Source organism: Leucoraja erinacea, chromosome 36 (assembly GCF_028641065.1).
Source record: "Leucoraja erinacea ecotype New England chromosome 36, Leri_hhj_1, whole genome shotgun sequence".
Taxonomy (NCBI): domain Eukaryota; kingdom Metazoa; phylum Chordata; class Chondrichthyes; order Rajiformes; family Rajidae; genus Leucoraja; species Leucoraja erinaceus.
Genome location: NC_073412.1, coordinates 12,672,794 through 12,683,755, shown reverse-complemented (window position 1 = coordinate 12,683,755; position 10,962 = coordinate 12,672,794). Strand labels below are relative to the sequence as shown.

The following is a 10,962-nucleotide window of genomic DNA, read 5'->3' as shown; positions in this document are numbered from 1 at the left end:
GGCTATTTTAGATTTTTAATGTTTTTCGTGTTAAATATAAAGATGATACAATACAGGCAACTCCTGGTTTCAGCTGGTCAGGTGACGGAAATTGACCCATACAAAATTCACAACAACCAAAAATTTGGGGGACAGAATAAAGTTTCACTGTTACGGAAAAAAGTAAATAGATCAACAGCATTTCATTTCAACTCCGATCTTTGACGTTTGAGTAGAAGACTCAGCTTTGGGCTATTGGTAATCGCAAAATGGCCCATTCTATATTGACCCCTCCAATAGTGTCAGGTGTGCCTGTGGAGTTGTACCGTGTATTGCTACTGGCTATGTATATGGGCAGCACAGTGGCTCAAGTGGTAGAACCACTGCCTCACAGCGCCAGAGACCCGGGTTCGATCCTGATCTCGGGTGCTGTCTGGGTGGAGTTGGCATGTTCTCCCCGTGACCGCGTGGGTTTCATAAGATCATAAGTGATAGGAGTAGAATTAGGCCATTCAGCCCATCAAGTCTACTCCACTATTCAATCATGGCTGATCTATCTCTCCCTCCTAACCCCAGTCTCCTGCCTTCTCCCCATAACCTCTGACACCTGTACTAATCAAGAACCCATCTATCTCTGCCTTAAATATATCCACTGACTTGGCCTCCACAGCCGTCTGTGGCAAACAATTCCACAGATTCACCACCCTCTGACTAAAGAAATTCGTCCTCATCTCCTGCCTAAAAGAACGTCCTTTAATTCTCAGGCCTAGACTCTCCCACTAGTAGAAACATCCTTTCCACATCCACTCTATGCAAGCCCTTCACTATCCTGTACGTTTCAATGAGGTTCCCCCTCATGCTTCTAAACTCCAGCGAATACAGGACCAGGGCTGACAAACGCACTGTTCCCTCCGGGTGCTCCGGTTTCCTCCCACATCCCAACAACAAGCGGGTTTGTAGGTTAATCAGCCTTCCGTAAATCGCCCATATTGTGTAGGGAGTGGATGGGAAATTGGGATAACATAGAACTAGTGTGAATGGTGATTGATGGTCAACATGAAGATGCTGGGCCGAATGGCCTGTTTCCTTGTGTACCTCTAACACACAAACTATACTGTTATATTGCTGGTATTGGACAAACTGGAACCAATTCACGTATCTACTGGTGAACACAGAAAATTCACATCCCTACATTTATGTTGCTACAATTTGCAGCTTATCAGCTGTGGGCTAATTAACTGAGAAACACCATTTTACTTTTTAATTTGTTGAACCAAATTCTTTTAACCTCAGATTGAGGATTTGGAATAAATATCTGACATATCCTCGGTGGTAAAATGACCAAAGTCCCATCTCATATTATTAAATTCATGAATGAAACACAAAGTGGTGGATGAACTCAGCGGGTCGGGCAGCATCGTGGAGGACATGGTTCGGACAGGAGAGCAGGAGGAAAATCACAGAGGGGGAGGAGTGAGAGAGGGCGGCACGGTGGCGCAGCGGTAGAGTAGCTGCCTTGCAGCACCAGAGACCTGGGTTCGATCCCGACTACGGGTGCTGTCTGTACGGAGTTTGTACGTTCTCCCCGTGACCTGCATGGGTTTTCTCCTGGTGTTTTGGTTTCCTCCCACACTCCAAAGACGTGCTGGTTTGTAGATTAATTGGCTTTGGGATAATTGTAAATTGTCCCTAGAGTGTGTGGGATAGTTTTAGTGCGCGGGGACTCCGTGGGCCGAAGGGCCTGTTTCCAGACAACTAGAGGTTTATTTCTAAACTAAACTCAACTCCAGTTGGAGAGAGGAGGAGAACTTCTTCAATGTGGACATACCCTTGAGTGGATTCTGCAGTGAGATGGAGGCACGAGGAACTGCAGATGCTGGAATCGAGTAAAATACAAAGTGCTGGAGTAACTCAGCGGTTCCATCCCTCCATAGATGCTGCCTGACCTGTTGTGTAACCCAGCGCTTTGTCTTTTGATCAAGGCTCTACAATCTGCAGTTCATTCGATTCCGGAGTGCAGTCACAGGTGTGAAACTCCGATGCATATTTCCCTTCTACAATGGGAAGACGTGCGTTTTCAGGAGTGGTGTAAGAAATGGAAAAAAGAAAGTAATGAAACATTGTCATTTAAAGAGAACATTTCAATCAACGGTAAGGCCAGGATTCAGGAGAGGACACTACAGATGACACTGCACTGCAAACAGCTATAGGTTGTTGCCACATCTCCAGGTATCGATGGTCGATGTCCCGACACGTTAGAGCGCTGGTGGCCACGTGAGACGCTGCCGGCGGCTCAGGCCTGCGCGGGAGTGTCTGCCGCCGTCGCCGCCTTGTACACCGTCCCCCCGTCCTCTGTCGTTTTACGCGCTCTGTGGGAACGAGGATTCAGCTGAGAACAGAACGGCGACAAGAACGAGCAGCAACGCACGTGGACGGGAGAGAGACCGCCACGGCCATGGACACTGGACAACAGTGAGCAGAACCGGCGCGGGGCGTAGAAACATGGAAACATAGAAAATAGATGCAGGAGTAGGCCATTCGGCCCTTCGAACCATTCAATATGATCATGGCTGATCATCCAAATTCACTACCCCGTTCCTGCTTTCTCCCCACATCCCTTGATTCCGTCAGCCCCAAGAACTAAATCTAACTCTCTCTTGAAAACATCCAGTGAATCGGCCTCCACTGCCTTCTGTGGCAGAGAATTCCACAGATTCACAACTCTCTGGGTGGGAAAGTTTTTCCTCGTCTCAGTCCTAAATGAGTCTTAAACCTCTTATTCTCAAACAGTGACCCCTGGTTCTGGACTCCCCCGAACAGTGTTCCTGCATCTAGCCTGTCCAGTCCTTTAAGAATTGTACACGTTTCTAAAGGTCTCTCCTCCAACACCATCGAGCTCGGCTGCGGGAGGTCTGAAGCCAGAGGGGTCTGAAGAGACGGGCGTGTGTGAGAGGGGCATCGGATCACAGGGCGAGCGTAATGGAGGTGGCGGCTGCAACGGGCTGTGGATGGGACTGTAACAGCGCCAAAATAGCCACGCACTGAACTGACCTGGGTGATTGTGTTTATGTACTGAGATAGTCCTGCTGGGCTGATGTAAAAAATAGTTCACTGGATCTGGCACCCATGACAATAAAGGCCCCATTGATAAAGAAGGCGTGGGTACATAATTGAGACATTGAGTATATAAGAGTCAGAAACTCATGATGCATCTTCATAGGACTTTGGTTAGGTTACACCTGGAGTATTACAGGTCGCCCCCATTACAGTAAGGATATGGAGGCTTCGAAGATCGTGCAGAACAAGTTTACCAGAATGATGTGTAGAGGAAGGAACTGCAGATGCTGGGTTTTCACCAATGATAGACACAAAATGCTGGAGTAATTCAGCGGGTCAAGCAGCATCTCCGGAGAGATTGAACAGGTGACATTTTGGTTCGGGAACCCTTCTTCAGATTCCCACCCGAAATGTCTCCTATTCCTTTTCTCCAGAGATGCTGCCTGACCCGCTGCGATACTCCAGCTTGTTGTATCTATTTAACATTATTAGTCTTTTAGGCGGCGTTGGCTACAGGGAGAGGTTGGACAGACTTGGATAGTTTTCTCTGGAACTCCAGCGGTTGTGGGGGGGAACTGATAGAAACATATAATATTATGAGAGGCGAATATTGGACAGGCAGCAGAAACCTTTTCCCAGGATGGAAATGTCAAAGATTAGAGGGTGCAGCTTTAAGGTGAGAGGGGCAAGTTTGTTTACACAGTGGTGAGTTGCTGGAAGATATTGCCAGAGGTGGGGGTGGGGGTGGAGCTCGATACTATAGTGATGCTGAATAGGCACTTGGATATAGAGGGAGATATGCAGGCAGGTTACAGTTTGTCTTGGCATCGTGTCCAGCAGAGACAGTGTGGGCTGAAGGGCCTGTTTTTGTGCTGTACTGTTCTATGTTCTATGTTCTAATGAAGAGCACAGGCAGGAGGGGTTTGGGGACCTGCTCTCCTCTACATCAATAATACAGAGTGTCTGACTGAGGTACTCAATAAGTGGGATGGTCCTGATCGTAAAAAGGCAGAGAGAGACAGAGAGAGAGCGACAGACAGAGAGAGACAGATCTCCAGAATATGACTGTGAACTGCAATGGTGTTGAGGATGTTCCTCCACCAGTGGGCAGTGTTGAGCCGTTGTTCTATGTGAATACCTAGTGTGTGGTCTGGACCAGACTGACACTAATGCTGCTGCTCAATGATACAACACCCTGGATACAACACCCTGGATACAACACCCTGGTGGGGGAGGGGGGATGAGAAGAGGGGAGGGAGGGGAGAGGAGGAGGAGGAAACGGGACAGTTTTGGGAGGGAAAGGAGAGTGGGGTAGGGGGTGAGAGAGGGGGATGGGAGAGAGAGATGTGGGGGAGGGGGGGGATGAGGAGGGGGGGGAGGGAGCGGGAGAGGGCTGGGGGGAGAGAGGGATGGGTGGGAGAGGGAGAGGGAGAGGGGTTGAGGAGAGGGAAACATAAAAAACATGTGCAGGAGTAGGCCATTCGGCCCTTCGAGCCTGCACCACCATTCAATATGATCATGGCTGATCATTCAACTCAGTATCCTGTACCTGCCTTCTCTCCATACCCCCTGGTCCCTTTAGCCACAAGGGCCACATCTAACTCCCTCTTAAATATAGCCAATGAACTGGCCTCAACTATCTTCTGTGCCAGAGAATTCCAGAGATTCACCACTCTCTGTGTGAAAAATGTTTTTCTCATCTCGGTCCTAAAAGATTTCCCCCTTATCCTTAAACTGTGACCCCTTGTTCTGGACTTCCCCAACATCGGGAACAATCTTCCTGCATCTAGCCTGTCCAACCCCTTAAAAATGTTGTAAGTTTCTAAAAGTTCCCCCCTCAATCTTCTAAAATCTGGCGAGTACAAGCCGAGTCTATCTAGTCTTTCTTCATATGAAAGTCCTGACATCCCAGGAATCAGTCTGGTGAACCTTCTCTGTACTCCCTCTATGGCAAGAATGCCTTTGAGCATTGGGCATTGTGACATCACACGATGGAACGTTCACCAGGGGCTGGGGCTGCGGCTGCTTCTATGGGTGAGAAGCCAGTTTTCTTTTTAAATATTGGGGGGGGGGGGGGGGGGGGGGGGGGGGGGGGGGGAGAGAGAAGGATTTGATTAAAAAACATGTACTTAAACACGACAAAATGTAATGAGGAGCGGATACTTAGAAAGAAAAGTGAAATCTCTACCGAAATGGAAAAGATGTCGGCGATTCTGCGTCTGGTTTCGGAGTTGCAGGGAATCAAAGGAAGAAAGGCGGCCGGCAGCCGTCCATGTAAATGGATCCATTCCGATTGGACATCTGCGAGTATTGGGCATTGTGACATCACACGATGGAACGAATCAAAAGGCAGAAAGGCAGCCGGACGGCAGGCAGCAGGCACACAGTTTTAATATAAGATAGATAGATAGATAGATAGATAGATAGATAGATAGATAGATAGATAGATAGATAGATAGATAGATAGATAGATAGATAGATAGATAGATAGATAGATGATAGATAGATAGATAGATAGATAGATAGATAGATATGTGGGCAGGTTTTAACACAGAGGGTGGTAGAGGCCTGGAACACATTGCCAGGGCTGGTGGTGGAGGCAGATACAATAGTGACATTTAATAGCGCTTAGGTAGGCACATGGATATGTGTGAGGAGGAATTCCTTTAGTCAGAGGGTGGTGAATCTGCAGAATTCTTTACCACAGAAGGCTGTGTTGAGGCCAAGTCAATGGGTATCTTCAAGGCAGAGATAGATAGATTATTGATTAGGACGGATGTCAGAGGTTATGGGGTGAAGGCAGGAAAATGGGGTTAGGAGGGAGAGATAGATCAGCCATGATTGAATGGTGGAGTAGACTAGATGGGCCGAATGGCCTAATTCTGTTCCTATCACATGAAATAGAGGGATTTGGATCACGGGCAGGCAGAGATGTCCTCATGTATTACACAGACATTATGGGCCAAAGGGCCTGTTCCTGTGCTTGGTTGATACCTGCTGTTGCATCCAAACTCTCACTAAGATCGGCTCATCCTTCACTCCCGTCTCCATCCTCAAACCATCAGAGATTCACCTTCAAACTTCACCAATAACTTCAGATCTTCCCCCGTGTCACTTCCCCATCTCCATCCCGCTACCCGTGTCACTTCCTCTATTCCCCATCCCCAACCCGCTGCCCGTGTCACTTCCTCTACTCCCAACCCGCTACCCGTGTCACTTCCCCATCTCCATCCCGCTACCCGTGTCACTTCCTCTACTTCCCCAACCCGCTACCCGTGTCACTTCCTCTATTCCCCACCCCGCTACCCGTGTCACTTCCTTCCCCCATTCCCCAACCCGCTACCCGTGTCACTTCCTCTATTCCCCAACCCGCTGCCCGTGTCACTTCCTCTATTCCCCATCCCGCTGCCCGTGTCACTTCCTTCCTCCTGCACACTCTAGTTGATCTGGTTGTGTCTTTACCCCCCCATCACCGCCCCCCAGCGCAGGAGCAGCAGCCTCACATTCCTGGGGCTGCTCTAACCAGACCCCGTGGCCACCTCCCCCCGCTGAGCCTGCTCCTGGGGTGACCCATGGCGGTCTGGGGAAGGGATCCGCCCGTGAGCTGGTGAGGGCACGACGGAGGAGCAGGTGGGGGATGGCGAAGGTGCACAGGGCAGGAGGGGAGCGCGGCTACAGAGTACACTGGTGACGCCGTTACATCTTACCTCTTCTTCAGAAAGAAAATGGTGATGGCCACAGCGACGGTGACACCAAGCACGCAGCAGAATGCGATGACCAGGATCACGCCTGCAGAGAAAGTGGCAGCAGCTTAGTACGGGGGTCAGGGGTCAGGGGTCAGGGGTTATGGGAGAAGGCAGGAGAATGGGGCTGAGAGGGAAAGATAGATCAGCCATGAGTAGTCTTGATGGGCCGATTGCCTAATTATGTTCCTATCACTTAACTTATGCATGCACGGACTTCACTGTGTCAGTGGACAAGGGAGGACACTGTGTACACTTGGTGAAGGCACGTCTCAGAATGTTAATGCCATCAGTCGCTTGACGTGAGCAGGATTTCAAAGAACTGATAGGTAGCTGGTATCCAGGCACGGTGGCGCAGCGGTAGAGTTGCAGCCTCACAGCGCCAGCGACTCGGGTTCAATCCTGACCACGGGTGCAGTCTGTCTGTGTGGAGTTTGTACGTTCTCCCCGTGACCTGTGTGGGTTTTTCCCGAAATCTTCGGTTTCCTCCCACACTTCAAAGACGTACTGGTTTGTAGGTTAATTGGCTTGGTATAAGTGTAAGTGTGCGGGGGGGGGGCGGGGGGGGGGAGGATCACTATTCGGCACGTGGGCCAAAGGGCCTGTTTCCGTGCTGTATCTCTAAACTAAACTCAACTCAAGTACAGCAAGCAGCCACAGAGACACCAGTGAATCACTGGCCTGGCCTACACCATGGTGCCAACATGCCTGCAGGCTCTCTGAGTTGCTTCCTTCAACCACTAAGGTTGACTCAACCTCTCCTGAGTCATGAGAGCCCACAGAGTATAATTGTGAAATGTGCCAACAGTGGAACAAGGAAATGAAATTGAACTTGCTACAGTTTAACAGCCACATAAACACAATAACACACACACAGATTTAGTTGTAGTTTTAGAGGTACCCCAAGGGACCAGGCCCTTCAGCCCACCGGGTCCACACCGACCAGCGATCGTCCTATGCTATCCCACTTTCTCATCCACTCCCTACACACCAGGGGACCATTTACAGAGGACCAATGTCATTGGGATGTGGGAGGAAACCAGAGCACCTGGAGAAAAAAAACCCACACGGAAACAGGGAGAACGTGCAAACTCCGCACAGACAGCACCCAAGGTCGGGATCGAGCATGGGTCATGGGCGCGGTGAGGCAGCGGTTCTACCCGCTGTGCCAATGTGCCGCCACTAAATAATGACAATGTGTGACCATAACACCAACTAACCCTAATAGCACCAAAAACAAAGATGGCCGTGCATCAAATGGCCCAGTCCATGGAAGATCATAGATACTGAGGTCATGATGCAGGAAGGAACTGCAGGTGCTGGTTTATACCGAAGATAAGCACAAAGTGGTGGAGTAATTCAGCACGACAGACAAACACATCTCTAGAGAGAAGGAATAGGTGATGTTTCGGGTTGGAAGGGTTCCAATCTGAAATGTCAACTATCACTTTTCTCCAGAGATGCTGCCTGACCCGCTGAGTTACTCCAGCATTTTGTATCTGTCTTGCTGAGGTTAGTGTTGCCGTTGTGTTCACGTTGTTGGGAAGAGGTTGTTCTTGAACCTTGAAGTCATGGACCTCAGGCTCCTGTGCCTTCTTCCCGAGGGTAGCAGCGAGATGAGAGCACGGCAGTTCCTGAGGCAGAAGCGCTCCTACAGGGATGGGTGGATAGACACAAAAAACTGGAGTAACTCAGTGGGACAGGCAGCATCTCTGGAGAGAAGGAGTAGGGTCGAGACCCTTCTTCATCTAAAATCTCGGTCTGAGGATCGTTGATGTGTTGGTACCTTGTGTGAATGTGTCACAGAAACATTGTCAGTTTGGACATATTCCTTACCTGGAGACAGGCTCTGTCCCGCATTTACAGGCTCTGAAAGAGAAATAATATTTACAACAATTCATTTATACATTCAAAACCATTTTATAATATAACCATCTAATCTTTAGACTCCAGACTTTGGAGATACGATGCAGAAACAGGCCCTTCGGCCCATCAAATCGGTGCCAGCCCGTACACTAGCACTATCATCTTCACGTTGTATATTAATGATTTGGACGAGGGTATTGAAAGCAGCTTTGTAGCACGGTTTGCGGGTGATACTAAAAAAGCAGGGATTCTGCAGGACCTGGTCAGGTTGGGGGAGTGGGCAGAGAAGTGGCCAATAGAATATAGTGTAGCAAAGTTGGAGTCATGCATTTTGGTAGTAGGAATAAAGGCGTAGATGAATTTCTAAATGGGGAGAGAATCCAGAAATCCTGATGGCACTGGTAAGGACACATTTGGAATATTGTGAACAATTTGGGGCACAGTCTCTGAGGAAGGGTGTGCTGGCTCTGGAGAGGGTCCAGAGGAGATGATCCCAGGAATCAGTGGGTTAACCTATAATGAACATTTGACAGCGCTGGGCCTGTACTCGCTGGAGTTTAGAAGAATGAAGGGGGACCTTATTGAAACAGACAGTATAGGGAAAGTTAGAGTGGATGTGGAGAGGATGTTTCCGCTAATGGGAGAGTCTAGGACTCGAGGACACAGCCTCAGAATTAAAGGACATTCTTTTAGGAAGGAGATGAGGAGAAAAATCTTTAGTCAGTGGGTGGTGAATCTGTGGAATTCATTGCTACTGAAGGCTGTGGAGGCCAAGTATTTCGATATTTTTAAGGCAGAGATAGATTCTTCATTAGTACAGGTGTCAGAGGTTATGGGGAGAAGGCAGGAGAATGGGGTTAGGAGGGAGGGATAGGTCAGCCACGATTGAATGGCGGAGTAGACTTGATGGGCCGAATGGCCTAGTTCGACTCCTATACCTTATGACCCTACTCTGGGCAAGAGACTGTGATCTATTGGATTGAGAATTGAGGTTGGGCAAGTGACGTGGTGTCAGTGTGGGGGAGCACTTACGGACCACTGACTGTAATTCTATTAGGTTTTAAATAGTGGCACTGTGGCGCAGCGGTAGAGTTCAGTGTCCGAGATCCAGGTTCGATCCTGACTATGGGTGCTGTCTGTACAGAGTTTGTACGTTCTCCCTGTGGCGCGTGCGTGGGTTTTCTCTGGATGCTCCGGTTTCCTCCCACACTCAGGTTTGGATTTCATCAACTTCACCACCAATTTCCATCCCGTGCTTAAATTTACTTGGATCATATCCGACACCTCCCTCCCTCCCTATTCTTGATCTCACAGTCTCTCCATCACAAGAAATAGACTAGTGACCGACGCCTGTTACGTTGATGTCCATTATCCCCAACTCCCAGTTCCTCCGTCTACGCCGCATCTGCACCCAGGATGAGGTGTTCCATACCAGAACATCCGCGATGTCCTCATTCTTTAGGGAACGGGGGTTCCCCTCTCCCATCATAGATGAGGCCCTCACTCATGTCTCCTCAGTACCCCCCAGCTCCGCCCTTGCTCCCCCTCCCCCTCCCCCTAGTCGCGACAGACAGTCCCCTAATCCTTACCTTCCACCCCATCAGCCATCGCATACAACACATAATCCTCTGAAGTTTTCGTCACCTTCGCAACAGGATCCCACCATTATCCCACCAGGGGGCTCGGCACGATGGCAGCCTCGCCAACAGTCTGTCTGTCTTTTTTTTGTTATTTTTAGTGTGTTTTAAAAGTTAGTGTGAATGTTCTCTGGTTTGTTTTATGTGGGGGGTGAGGGAGGGGGTCGGGGAAACTTTTTTTCAATCTGTTACATTGCCGGAGATGTGATTGTTTTCCCGACTGTATATCCAGTGGTTCTGCGGCCTAACATCATGGAGCTGGCGGCCTTGCTCGGGACTGACTTTGAGCCCCACCGTGGGGCCGTGGGTTTGCCATCCCTTGCCTGGGATCCATGCTCCAACCATGGCCTACGGATTTCACCATCGAGGAGCTCGTAGTCTCGGTTAGAGACTGATGTCGGGAAGCACCAAACGACGCAGAAGGTTTCGACCAACCCAGACCCGGGGTCCGATCGTATTTTGTGTGCCCGGCGTGAGGTAGATGAGATTCCCCCCCCCCCGATGCGGGAACTTGGTCGCCCCAACGCGAGGGCCCAAACGCCGCTGGTTACGGGAGACAAGATCGTCCCGTTTACGGAGGGCTCGAGGCCCCCGACCGCGGGAGAACAATGAAGGGAAGAGATTTGAACTTGTTTTCGCCTTCCTTCACAGTGAGGAATGTGGAGGAGTCACTGTGGTGG

General features: G+C 49.7%; 1 protein-coding gene across 1 annotated transcript in view; it reads right to left on the bottom strand.

Moving 5' to 3' along the window:
- The window catches only part of ca12 (carbonic anhydrase XII), a 91,517-nt gene continuing 80,555 nt past the window's right edge, over positions 1-10,962 (bottom strand). The window contains exons 9-11 of the mRNA XM_055662802.1: positions 8,616-8,648; positions 6,744-6,825; positions 1-2,348 (exon numbers count right to left, since the gene is read on the bottom strand). Coding sequence (XP_055518777.1) covers positions 2,273-2,348; positions 6,744-6,825; positions 8,616-8,648 — 191 coding nt within the window. The 3' untranslated portion in view covers positions 1-2,272. The remainder of the gene's footprint in view (positions 2,349-6,743; positions 6,826-8,615; positions 8,649-10,962) is intronic.